The sequence below is a fragment of the Cavia porcellus genome, unplaced genomic scaffold (genome assembly GCF_034190915.1).
Source record: "Cavia porcellus strain 051 isolate PalLab524CR breed Dunkin Hartley unplaced genomic scaffold, mCavPor4.1 scaffold_25, whole genome shotgun sequence".
In the NCBI taxonomy this organism is placed as follows: Eukaryota; Metazoa; Chordata; class Mammalia; order Rodentia; family Caviidae; genus Cavia; species Cavia porcellus.
The window spans coordinates 3,273,778-3,287,123 of record NW_026947508.1 but is presented as its reverse complement, the minus strand read 5'-3'; the positions used below and the strand labels follow the sequence as shown (position 1 = coordinate 3,287,123).

At 51.6% G+C, this 13,346-nt stretch overlaps 1 protein-coding gene across 1 annotated transcript; it reads left to right on the top strand.

Annotated features, from left to right (window-relative positions):
- The first annotated feature begins 210 nt into the window (after positions 1–210).
- On the top strand, positions 211–8,529 carry Rpl22 (ribosomal protein L22). Its single transcript, XM_003471462.5, has 4 exons — positions 211–335; positions 2,196–2,300; positions 5,040–5,164; positions 8,328–8,529. The coding sequence occupies exons 1-4, from the start codon at positions 324–326 to the stop codon at positions 8,470–8,472; spliced, it is 387 nt and encodes a 128-aa protein (XP_003471510.1). The 5' UTR covers positions 211–323; the 3' UTR covers positions 8,473–8,529.
- The last annotated feature ends 4,817 nt before the right edge of the window (positions 8,530–13,346 follow it).

The following is a 13,346-nucleotide window of genomic DNA, read 5'->3' as shown; positions in this document are numbered from 1 at the left end:
TTTTTCTCCAAGCCTATCTAAAGTAGAGCTAACCTCTTTATTTCTCTCGGGGCTCGTCCAACTTGCCCCCCTCCCCCGATCGCCCGCAGTGGGACAGTCCGCCGGGTTCCCAAACTCAGTTTATATTCCTTCAGGCCCGGAAGAGCACGAATTTGGAATCCAGGCCTAATCAATCGCTCGCCGACCGTCCTTCTGCAACTCGACGTGGAGATCGAGGGGCGGGGCCGAGCTGTTGGTGCTGCCTGGCCCCTGCGTGTCCTGCGTGCTGCGGCTCTTTGCGTCTGCGTAGTGCGTCCACCTCCCTTTCTGATTCCTCGGCCGCCATGGCTCCTGTGGTTAGTATGCCTCCGCGTGAGGCCTTGGCTCCTGTGGAGGCACGTGGGCCTCGCCGGGCTAGCTGTGGCCCAGGCACGCGGGGGACGGCGCCCTGCTGCGTCCGGTAGCGGGGAACAGGCAGGCCGGTCGGGGCGGGCCGCGCCAGCCGCCGGGCCCAGCACGTTGTGGGCGGAGGAACCCGCGGCCTGGAGCCCTCATGGAAGATTGGGGGGCTCTCGGAGCCCGCGGCGACAGTTCAGACGCCTGCCCGGGTCCAGCGGGGGACTACAGCCTGGAGCTGTGCGCTTGGCTGAATTCTGGCCCTGGGTCCGGTTACCTAGGCGAGGGGCGGGGAAGGGCGGGAGACCTACCTGCCACCCCGGCGAATCGCGCCTTCGGGAGCCCGTAGCCAAGATGAGGGAAGATGGATCGCCGAAGGGTGGCTTGGCTTCAGAGGGGCCCACGGTTGAGTTCCCCGAGGAAATTAGCCTAATCGGGGTACAGCCTTTCGGGCCCTTTTTGGTGTATGGCGTGGGCCGCATCTTAAGTTTGCATTGGCCCGGTTGTGTGGCGACCTCGTGTCACATGGCTTAGAGGTTGCCATTCTGGATTCGTTGAAGAAAGTTGGTTTTGAGGTTATTTTATTCTTTGCTCGGGGTTTCCTGGTTTATCTTTCCAGTTCTCTTGAGTGTTTCTACCTGGATGGGATTGCAAATGCGACTGCGTTTGCGTGTTTCAAGTTTAAAATGTTGGTACCAGGGGGAGCTACCAAACCCATTGTGGGTGGCTCCGCTTGGGAATTGTGTGTGTCAGGGGCTAGATTTTAAAGTAATCTTGTTACTAGCAAGAGAGATTGTAAAAATGATTTTGGGGGGTAGTGGTTGACCCATTTTGATGTTTTAGGCGTTCTTTTAAACAGGAAGGGAGGTAAGCTGCATTCTTAGGAAGGTATTTTTAGATTTGGCAAACTTTCTAGGCTGAAAATACAGGTAACTAGGTTGTACAGATACATTTTAATGCTGTCAGTTTGTGGAAGGAGAAGTCTAATACAAACTACGGCGTGGAATCTCATAGGCTGGGTGGTTTGAAAATGCTAATTCATAGGTTAAGGCAGTTAGAACACCAGACATGGTTCACAGTAGTGTTAAAATCCTGTTTCAGCCTTAACCTTGTCCAGCTACAGTGGACAGCACCTGGAATGCTGTGTAATTCTGTGTGTTCTTGAGAAAGTGGAGGAGACAGCCTTAAGGGAGAATTGACCACGCCCCTAATCCAGAGTTGCAGAATGAGGATTGATTGCACACTAAAATTGTTCTAGTTGTGTTTTCATGTAGATGCCAATGCCTTAATCCTAGCATCTAGTGGGAATTTTAGGTCAAGTCAAAGCAAAACCCTTAATGTTTGTAGAGATAGGGGGTTCTGGAGAGACTGAATGGGTCAAGGGCTAGAGTGATTTTTCTCATTCAGTGGTCATGACATTACCGCAGGATGGATCCAGATGCTTAAGCTTATAGAATAGCATCCTCTGTGATCCTGCTGCTCTTGGGCAGAGTATTGATTCTGGTGCTCTTGTGAAGGACCCCATCTCCATGGATCATGTGTTGTATGGGCTTTTATTTATTTTTTATTTTTTGTCTCTTTGAGACAGAGTCTCACTGTGCAGTTTAAGCTGACCTTGAGCTCACTTTGTAGCCCAGGCTGGTCCTGAACTTGCATTGATTCTCCTATCTCAGCCTCCCGAGCGCTGGGATTGCAGGCGTGTGCCACCATGCCTGGCTGTATGAACTTTTATTTATGTCTCTGGAAGTTTTTGGTTTTGTTAATGTTTTTCTTTTTGTACTGGTTATGACTTCATCTCTGTTGTCTGCATACTTTCTTAGAAAAAGCTTGCAGCGAAAGGGGGCAAAAAAAAGAAGCAGGTCCTGAAGTTCACCCTTGACTGCACACATCCCGTAGAAGATGGAATCATGGATGCTGCCAATTTCGTAAGTCACATCCCTGTCACCACTCCTGACTGAGAAGTAATGGATCTTGTAAGATGCTCTTGAGCCAGGCATGGTAGTGCACACATGTAGTCCCAGCACTGGGGAGGCTGAGGCAGGAGGATTGCTGTGAAGTGGAGACGAGACTCGACTACATAGTTAAAGACGAGTCTGAACTATATATGGAGACCCTGTCTCAGCAAAGAAAAGAAAAGAAGCTGTTAGGAACACTTGGAGTGTATTTCTGTGTTCAGGCTCGCATACAATTCCAGCATTGTATCACTTAAGTGAGAGCGTGTTACTTGGTTGTGTCTGAGGCTCACTGTCGTGTGTGATAGTTCCGAGGGGTCAGTCCCCTGGGCTGCAGTCCCCTGCGCTGCAGTCCCCTGCGCTCTGGGATACAGTGGCCAGAGAGCTGTCTTATCTGCCTTCACCTGCTTTCTGTTAGTTTCCAAACATGTTTTTACTTAAAATCAAGAGGCCAGCAGGTGCCGTGGGTGCAGCAGTGCCCTTGCACTTGGGCTTTCACATCTGTGATGGGCCCTTGCTGCCGCTGGTCGCTTCCTGGGACTCACTGGGCCTAAGGTCCTCAGACAGGGGCTCTGAGACTCCCACTGTATTTGCTCCTGAGCTTTGGTGAATAAAATACCCAACTTGTTGAGTTGTCAGTGCAGCTTGGCTTTTTTCCTTCGGTATCTTGAGTGTCCTGACTTCTTGTCCCTGTACGGAGCCCATTCCCCGACTGTTACTGTGTCCCGCTTTAGTCCCGAATGGTGCCATCTCACTGCTGCATTTGACTCTCTAGCTTGGTTCTGGCTCCAGAGCGCTTCTTGAGGGATGTGGAGGTAGTGCAGGAGTCTCAGGTTATACTGATTCTGAGGGGCTGGGGGATGTAGTGGGCTCCCCTGGGTTTGATCTCACAGCACTGCACACGCTCACATGCGCACACACAAAGTGAAGGCATGGCCTGTGGCCACCAGTAGTACAGAATAGATCTGGCTCACCTGGTGGCTTGCTGCCTTCATGCAGATACCTTTTGTATCCCTGTCCCTTAAGAAGTAGCTCAGTTGGCTTAGTTCTCTCCCTGGCCTGTGGCTTCAGGCTGGGCTGTGGCCTCTCCTTTCTAACTGTGATTATTTCTTCCCCTTTGGTGTCTGCACGGGGGCCCTACCCTGGTGTTCTCCCTGCATTCTTTCCCTGCAAGCTGTTTCCTTAGCACATAGGTGTGTGAATATCCTCTAGATGAGCAGTGGCGAACCTGTTAGAGACTCAGTCCCCAGCCTGCCTGGGACATCATCACCCAGCACTGCTGCTCCTTTCTGAGCATGTGCCTGGCTCCTATGTGCGTCCTTCCCTCATGCTCGCTGCTGGGCAGCTTGGCTTGGGTTCGCCACAGCTGCTTGAGAAGCTTCCTTAGGAGGACAGCTCAAGCCACTCACGGGTCTGAGGATGCAGAAGAGTTCTAATTTGCTCACCGCCCCATTTGCTGCTAACATGTTTTATTTACACTGCAGCTAAAAAACTAATTTTAAAAATTGAGCTGAGCCTCAAACCCAGGGCCACTGAGCCACATTCTCAGTCCTGAGAGTTGTGGCTTTGCATTGAAAGGGACATGTCTCACCATGATAGCAAGAAAACATAGGAAAGGGTCTCTTGGGTCCCCCTGGCCTGGGCTGGCACTGGGGTTCACAGAGCGTTCGGTTGCTGGCTCGTTTGTACCACGCGTGTGGCCCTGGGCAGAAGGCTGGATGCCGTGTCTCTGTTCTTTCTACTCTGCTATCTGTGACAGTGCTGGGAACAGTACTTAAGATTTCTTGGGTTCATAAGTTTCTCCCCCAACCCGTTCTTTTGAGGTGGGGCCTTGGTTTTATATAATTTAGGCTAGCCTTGAACTAGGGGTGACCCTCCTGCCTCGGCCACCCAAGTGCTGGGATTACCAGTGTGCACCACTGCATTTGACTGGTTTTCTTGTTTGAGACAGGGTCTGACTGCCTGTTTCAGGATGGCTTTGTTTTTTTTTTTTTTTTTTTTGTCTTTTTCATTTTTACCGGTACCAGGAATCGAACTCACGACTGCCTGCTTGTAAGGCAGGCACTTATGCCGCTGAGCTAGATCCCCAGCCCCTTCAGGATGGCTTTGATCTGTATGTAGCAGTCATACAGCCTCCTGAGGAGTGAGGCTGGCTACAGGCCTGCGCCACCCCGCTGGGTCTGGTTGCATTTTCTTTATAAAAGTTTGACCTTCAGCTTCCTGTCTGCTCTTTGGTGGTACTGGGCATTGAAGCCAGGGTCTTGTGCATGCTAAGCGAATACTCCAGTACTGAGCTACAGCCCAGTAGTTTTTTTGTTTTGTTTTTTTCCTTGAGAGGGGTTTTGCAGTATTGCCTGCCCTCAAACTGAGATACTCCTGCCTCAGGCTTCCAGACAGCTGCGATTACAGGCGTGTGAGATCACCCTGACTTCCTGTCTGCTCTTCACCTTTGACTCATAAGTGCGTTGCACTGAGCGCTGTGTGTGGAGCTGTACTTCACCTTGCGGCATGCCGTGCGCAGATGGAACAGTGCCGTTCCTGCCTGTTAGTCCTGGCTTTCAGACTGGGCGGCTAAAGCTTTGTGCTCACTAAAGACAGCACTTTAAAAAAAAAAAACAGTTGCATCATTGAACTTTGGGAGAGCAGGCACACAGACTGTCCTGCCGTGGGACCTGTCGCTTCAATAATCGGTCAATTTGGCGATTTCCACAGGAGCAGTTTCTCCAGGAGAGAATCAAGGTGAACGGCAAAGCCGGGAATCTCGGTGGAGGGGTGGTCACCATCGAAAGGAGCAAGAGCAAGATCACCGTGACTTCCGAGGTGCCTTTTTCCAAAAGGTACTCAGGGCTGTTGCCACCTTGGCCCGCCACCCGGGATGGGTCACATCTGCACTGTACTGGACCATGTCCCATGCACAGGGTGCTGAGTGGATGTTGCACGGTGCTGTTCAGCTTGGAGCTCAGGCCCCCTTTTCCGCTTTGTTTCCTTTTGGTTATTGATGTTCTGAGACAGGGTCTCACTGTGTAGTCCAGGCTGGCCTCGATCGCGGCTGTGTAGCTTGGAGTGTGTTCACGGAAATACCTGCCTTTAGCAGAGATGGGACCGATTACTTTGTTTGAGACAGCATCTTGCTGTGTAGTTCATGGTGGCCTTAAATTTGCAGCAGTTCTCCCAGGTGCTGGGATTACAGGCAAATGCCCCTGTGCCAGACCTTTTGGTTATTTATTTATTTATTTAGGCAGGGTCTGTACAAATAGTCTAGGCTGCCCTTGAACTTGCACAGATCTTCAGCCTTAGCCTCCTGAGTGCGGACATTACAGGCCTATACTGCCATGCCTGGCTTATTTTGTGTTTTGGGACAGGTTCTTGCTGACTTTCTCAGATGGGATTTGAGCTTGGGATCTTCCTGCTTAAGCCTCCCAGAATGCTGGGATAGCAGGCGTGGACCACTGTTCCTGGTGGAGCTTTCAGTTTTGACTCCACTTTCTTTGTTTGTAAAGGTTTTTTCATTTTGTGTTTTTTTGTTTGTTTTTGTTTTTTTTGACACATGGTCTTGCTGTGTAGCCTAGGCCTGCTTCAGACTCACAGCAATCCACCTGGCTCAGCCTCCTGGGTGCTGGGATTACAGGGGTGCACTGCCATTCCCAGCCTGCAGTAAGGGATACTGTGGCTCTGGATAAGGAATCAGAAGCCTCAGTTTAGAGTGAAGCCTCTCCAGTTCATTACTGTGATCTGCGTCTTCTTTCTTCTCCAGAAGGAGGCATTAATTCTTCTTTCCCTCCTCCTTCCCTGAGGGTGAGATTGAAAGGCTTTACTAGTCTGGCCAGGCTTGGTGGTGCACACCTGTTATCCTAACATGCTGGGAGGCTGAGGCAGGAGAATGACGGGCTTGAGCCTAGCCTGGGCAACATAGGGACTTCACAAGATCCAGTCTCAGAATAAAATACAAGAAGGGTTGGTGAAGTAGCCTGGTTGAGGGCCTGGTGCAGGGCAGTGTGGGGAGGAGGGCGGGTGAGTATGTCACTTCCTGTGGTGCATGTTCACAGCCCTCTCCCAGCCCGGGCCTGGCACACAGAGTTCTTGTACCCAGTCTGACTGGGTCTTCTGAGTGAGCCAGGATGCTGGCTGACGTGTAGGGTGAGGAGCAGATGTTAAGCCCCCGAGGCATTGGTGGCCACCTGAGTTCCTCTGCTGAGAGAGGGATTTGACAGAGGGAGATGCTGGAAGCTGGGCTTTCCAGGGTGCATGGAGCACCCCACTGACGGAGCCCTCAAGGAAGACTCTGGTGAAGGAGCTGTAGTCCTGCCTTTCTCTGGCACTACCAGGTACTGAACCTGAGTCTCTGGCGCTGAGCAAAGCTTTCCCCCTTCTTTTCCTCATGCATGACAGAGTCTTGCCAAGTTGTCCAAGTATGACCCTCCTGCCTCAGCCTCTGAAGTGCTGGGGTTAGGGGTGTGCACCAGTGTGCCCAGCTTTGGCTCTTTTCTTTTGATACTAGCTTTACTCTGCTGACACATGCAGGTGTTTCCTGAGCTGCACTTTTGCCTGGTCTCTGACCTAGTGAGTTTTCTTGGCTTTCTGAGAGTTGTCCAACTGCCTGAGATTTTGGATGAGCCGCCTCCTTGGGACACAGTATGTCGGAAATCAGATGACCACAGTGTGCTTGCTAAGTGACTGCAGGCAGAGCGGGTCTTACAGAGATTGTGTTGGCTGCTCCCCATTGCTTGCTTGTGGGGAGGCAGAGGGTGGGGTTCCTACGGCTCACCAAGGTTCCCCAGCAGCTAGAGATGAGAGCGTAGCAGCCCATGCTGCCCTGGGAAGACAGATGGAGGCCATGAGGCTCATCTGCCTGGCAGTTTTGTGTGTGTGGTGGGGCCTTTGGCCAGCACAGGCTCTGGGAGCCGCTGTGATTGGGACATCAGGCACAGAGCCAGCTGCCACCCTTAGGAGCAGTACCATTCTCCATGGCTGACCAGTGCCTACCCAGCCCAGAGTGGCAGTTAGGTGAGGACGATCTGGACATGGTTGGGGTCCCCATCCAGGGGGAGTGCTTGCCTGGTGTGCCCTAAGCCCTGAGTTCACCCCTCCAGCTCAGACAACACACTGAACCAAAAACCTTATAGATCTCTTCAGGTTTGATGCCCTTTAGTCTAAGCTCCTCAGTAGGCTGAGGCGAGAGAGTTGCTTGAGGCCAAGAATTTGAGAGCACCTGGGAGGGCGGGGAGGGAGCTCAGTGGCACAGAGTCTGCCTGGCAAGCATGAGGCTGTTTCAGTCCTGGTATCAAAGGAAAAAAAAGAACAGCCTGAGCCATAAAATCTGACCTACCTAATGAATAGACAACCCACAAGCCAGAGCACTGCTGCAAGACGGCGCTGCGGGGATCCTGCCTGTAGTTTCGGGTAGTGACTCCACTGCAGGAGTGGGCATGCGCAGACCAGCACTGGGGAACTGCTTTGACCCGGGCACCACCTTGGCTGGCCAGCGGCAATGGCAGGAGGTTGGCGCAGAGCTGTGATGACCCGGAGCTCTCCCCAGAGGTGGCTGCAGGCACTCACAGGTCTGCTCATTTTTATTGCCAGTGTAGGTGCTGGGTGGCCAAGGTTTGTTCTTAAAGCACTGGCTGGGTGTATTTGTTTATCTTCGTTGTTTTGGCAAGGTGGAGGTGAGGAAACATCCTGAATTATTACACTTTTATAAAAGTTTGTTTTTTGGTACTAGGAATCGAACTCAGGACCTTTTGCTTGCCAGGCAGGCGCTTGTGCTGCTGATCTGTATCCCTGGCCCTAAAAATTGAAATGTTGCAGTTGAGGGAGGAGGAGGATCATCTAGGGTAGCGTCACAAACTTTCTAGAGCTTTCATGATGCAGCCCTCCACGTCCTGGAGTTGCAGGCCAGCCTGGACTCCATAGTGGAGATCTGTCTACACAGGATAAAACGGTTGACCTGTGGAGCTTGTGAGCCGTCTGTCCAGTGTAGTTCTAAGTGTCCTCTCTCTGCAGGTATTTGAAATATCTCACCAAAAAATACCTGAAGAAGAATAACCTGCGTGACTGGTTGCGCGTAGTGGCTAACAGCAAAGAGAGTTACGAATTACGTTACTTCCAGATTAACCAGGACGAAGAGGAGGAGGAGGATGAGGATTAAAGCTCCTGTGTCTGGGGTATTTTTTATGAGATGTTTAATAAAACTTGGGAACCAAAACGGTGGCTTATCCTTGTATGTCTGCAGTGTGGATCAGGGGGAGCCTGGCGCCACGGCGGGCTGCCCGGGCTGCCACGTCTCAGCCCCTTTCCTGCTCCAAACCTCCGGTTCTGGAGGTACAGGTGCCGCGTGTCAGGAAAAGGGCGCGGAGAAGGATGCTAGACTTGTCCTTTTATTTTAAAAGATGTTACCAGTCACTGTCACTTGAACATGATACTTTTCTCCAAAGGAAGACTCAGGAATATAACATGCGGTTCCTCAGTCATGGAAAGCAGCTTAGGTGGTTTCTGTCCAGGAAAACGGCAGTGTCCGCTGCAGCTTTCTGGGACATGTGTCCGCTTTTAATTCCAAGTTACTCTCGATGCTCACAGTTATATATGCCAACCCTTCTTCTTCCTGTAGAATCGTGCATATCCTGCCCTCTGTAAGGGACTGGAAGGGCAGTTGTGGACTTCCTAGGTCTTAAGGAAGTACGAGTGTACAAGCATGAATTGTAAACCACTGCTTCTGCAAGTCTTTGCCACTCTGGTGTCCAGCAGGGGGCGCTAGAGACAGCGGCAGAGCTTCCAGGTGTGGTCTCCCCAGGCCCATGGGGGCCTCGGAGCCCAGGACCCTTGTGAGGGCATAAGAGGAGGACTGGGAATTTAGGAGTTGCCCAGGAGACCTTGGTGCAAATGGACCTCCTGTCAAAAGGCCTCCACATGGGCTGAGATGGTAGCTCAGCAGAGTGATGAGCTCACTTAAGGTCCTGGGTTCGACCCCTGCCACAGCAAAAATGAAATGAAGCGACCTGTACACAGACGGATGGGCCTCCGAGCTCTGGGGCAGAGAACCAGCCTCACCCTGTGGTTGGTGTTAGCTGGAGAGTCCCGAGCCCTGTAGGAGGCCCTCTGCAGTCCAAGCAGTTCTGCTGTGTAAAAATTAACGTTTTTAGAGAGCTGGCTGACAGCCGATTTCCACTGGAAATGAAATGCCTAAGTTCTGTCTGGGCTCCAGTGTACCCTGTGCTTCTGGGATTGAGCTACACGTGGAGGCTTTGCAGTTTCACCGGTGGCAAAGGCAAAGACGCTAGCATTTTCTATTTCTATGCAACTCTCGAGACCGGGTCTTCTGCAGACCTGCCCCTGCCCTCGCGGAAGGCGGGATTCCTTCAGACGGGGGGCCTGGGTGGTTTGGGCTGTGTCCTTACCGTGCTACTAACTTTGTAAGTCTGCGGCTTAGATTCACGAATTTTACTTGTTGCATTGCTGTTCCTGTGTGGTAATTTTCAGTTTGGTTGTAAAACATGAATCCTGGCCTGAATTTAGCGTTTTTTTTAAAAACAATAAAAAACTGGTCCCAGATTTTAAGACTTGTAATAAAATTGAAACTTACTGTTTTTTCTATGCCTTTTTGAACTCTTGTAATTGGGTTTTGATCACGTTTTCTATTAAAGTGGCTCACACATGGCTACTCTTGTGCAAGCCTTGTTTTTTAAAGGACTGGCATGTTAATCTGTTAACTTCGTCCTCACTCTGAGTCGCGGTGCTGACGAGTACCTTGCTCTTTACTAGGTGCAGAGGACAATAGGTCCTTTATTTGTGTCTCCTTCATTCTGCAGTTTTGCCTCAGATCCCGGAGCTGGTGGCGACCGAGTTCCAGAACAGCTTTGCAGACTGTCGCCTTTTTCTGAGGGGAGTTGTTGGAAGCCTGAGCTCATGCCACGGGCGCTGTGTCCAGGGCGTGCCATAGACCCCTCTGAGGGGGTTGGTCCTTGTGCCTCACCTCCCCATCTAGTGTCAGGGCACAGGAACCTGGGCTATGGAGGATTTTTGGTTTTTGAGACAGCATCTCTCCTATGCAGCCCAGGCCGACCTCAAACTCAGCGATCCTCCCGTCTCAGCCTCCCGAGTACTGGGATTACAGTGTGTGCCACCATGCCTGGCTTCAGAGTGGTGGAGATTCAGGCTCTGATTTAAGTTCACAGAAGTCACAGGGGCTGCATAGGCTTCTTCTGCCAGCTCCGTTTGCTGAAAATGTCCCCCCTTCCCTGAGTGGTGCAGCCAGCAAAGTCGCGGTCACTCACTAAGTACCAGGCTCTGAACATTTTTTGAGGGATTTGCTTTCCTTCCCGAAACCTGCAGGTCCCCCCCCCACCCCGTGGCTTTCTCTTTCCTGGTAGGGCGGATTGAATCCGGGGCCTATGTACTGAGCTATCTCCCCGGCCTTTCTTCTCTATTTTAAAAATTTTGAGAGTCTCACTAAGTTGCCCAGCGTGGGCTCAAATGTGTGCTCCTCCTGGCTCAGCCTCTCAAGTGCTGGGATGACAGGTGAGTACCACCATTCCCGGCTGCACCTGCTTCTGAGGTTCGGGGCTCATCCTCCCCTGGGCGGTGTGAGTGGGCTGGGGGGAGGGAACCTAGGATGCAGGCCCTGCATTCTTGGGGATGGGCTGGACAGGGGTGAAGGATGGAGGTCTGCTCTCTGTCCTTGAGGGGCGCCTGCCCACCTGCAGGAGGCCGTGCTGAGGGAGGGGTGAGGACTTCCTTTGCAGTGATGCTGCACTGGTGCTAACCTCCTGGAACAAGACTGAACACGAGACGAGAGTGTGATGCAGCCATGCCGTCTCGGGAGGTTTGGGCATCCACGTTGGTTTTGTCCAGGCTGCTTTGGGCTCCACTGGCTCATATCCTAGGACTCTGCCAGTGTGATGAGTGCACTGGCTCCCACGATGCAGCCCAGGACACCTGGGACCAGCACTTCGTGGCCCTGGCCCAAGGCTCCCTTGCTGAGGTGTTCCTGCCTCCTGAGACCCCGGGTGATTTGTGCAAGGTCCGCCCTGGGGAACGGCTTCAGTGGGAGTGAGGACTTGGTGCTGCCCAGGGTTTCACCCAGAGGACGCTGCTGCTTCTGCCATGCCGTCTCCTCTGCTGCAGAGCAGGAGGCTCCCTCCGAAGCCTGGGTCCCAGCCTGGCCACCTGGTCTGCACCACACCTGGGGGTTAAAGGAACCCATCCAGGCCAGACCTGGACAGTACAGGATTGGAGACTAATAAAAACTGATTGGCTACTGTCGCAACTCTGTTCTTGGAAAAAAGTCTTGTCTTTGATTTTATCTGCAGAATTTCTGCGTAACCCAGAGCCTTCACATGGAGCCACATGCGCACTTACTTATTTTGTATTTTGAGACAGGTTTTGCTAGGTCACTTAGTTCCCAGGTGGGGCTTGAATTTAGGCCTCTGCTGGGGTTATATGCATGTGCCACCATTCCCCGCTTATAACCAATGTATTTTAAAATTACTTATCTTTTTATTGCCCCTGAGGTGTAATTGTAAGCTCTGTGGTCAGCAAAGGTGAGAATCTCCTCTCGTGAATCTATGCTTGGTGACAGGCTTGTTCTCACAGCGTCAAGGCAGTTTGAATGTTCACCTTTTCAGGAATCGATTTTAACACACTAGGCATTTTGGGGCCACCACCATGAAAACAGCCCTGGACATTTCATAGTTTAACAAGAGGCTTTCTCTTAAAAATTACTGGAGTTTTTCATGCAAAGCTTTCTAGCTTTTTTTTTTTTTTTTTGAGTCAGGGTCTTGCTATGTAATTCAGGCTGGCCTTGAATTCACTAAGGAGCCCAGGCTGTTCTCAAGCTTCCAGCAATCCTCCTGCCTCAGTCGCCTGAGTGCTGGAATACTGGCATGCATTACCATGTCTGGGTCTTGACCCTCCCAGATTTTGTCTTGCTTTGCTTTTGGTCATGTCACTAGCTGATGTTACCCAGCTGCAGGGATCAGGAAGAACAGGGTAGAGAGGACATTGTGAGTGATGAACATCTCCACTCCCCAGAAAATGAAGCCAGTGGAACTTGTTTTTTGAACACTTGGGATTGGAGTCGAGGTTAACCGTGTGTGCACCTGCACGCAAACATGGGCGTGAGGAGTGTTAAGTGGAAATTTCTCTGCAGTGGGGCAGAGGGATTTGGAAAGGGCCGAAGGCCCCTCATTATGGAGGTGACAGGCCTTGGCAGCAGAGGCTCGGGGTTTTCCTGTACACAAGATCCGCCCAAACCTCCCTGGGCAGTGACCTGGCCTCCCATTCCTGGCTTACCAGGGGAGGCAGCTTGGCTGATGGCCTTTTGTTTTCTCAGCCTGGACCCTTGCAGGTGGCCTGGCAGTACTGATCCAACATCTGTGTCTTCTGTGATTTCTGAGAAGCTGGGTGTGGTGGTGCATGCCTATAATCCCAGCACTATAGGAGGCTGAGGCAGGAGAATCACAGGTTCAAGTCCCAGCCTGGGCAATTCAGTGAGACTGGCTCAAAATAAAAGACAAAACATGGGCCAGGCTATCGTGTCTCCTCACGGGAGCCCACCTTATGCCATAGGCTGTGTTTTAAAAATTATTTTCTACCTTTTTCCTGATTTTGCTTTGCCCAAACTTGTTCTACAAAACTTTTCTTCGACTTTATTAAATGTGAAACTGCCACTGTTAAAAGTAAAAGGACAAAAGTGTTGGGGCTGCTGTTACTGCTGGACCCAGGATTCATCTCCCAGCACTGGGGAAAAAAGGTAGCTGACAGGTTTCGGTGCCCTGCACTTTGATCCTAGACGCCTGGACAGACTGACCCATCCCACGAATGAAGCTTTTCACTTTGGGGCTAGCTGCTAGGTCACCTGGATGGCATGGGATCTTGCCAACCCTGCCCTGGGAATCCCTGAGCTAGCCAATAGCTTGGGCTCTGGTGACCTCCGCAAGAAGTGCTATGCTGGAACCTCTCAGCAAAGTGGACATAATTCTCCTGGTTTCCCAAAGGTGCTGGGACAGGAAACCTGGTGGTGGCTGG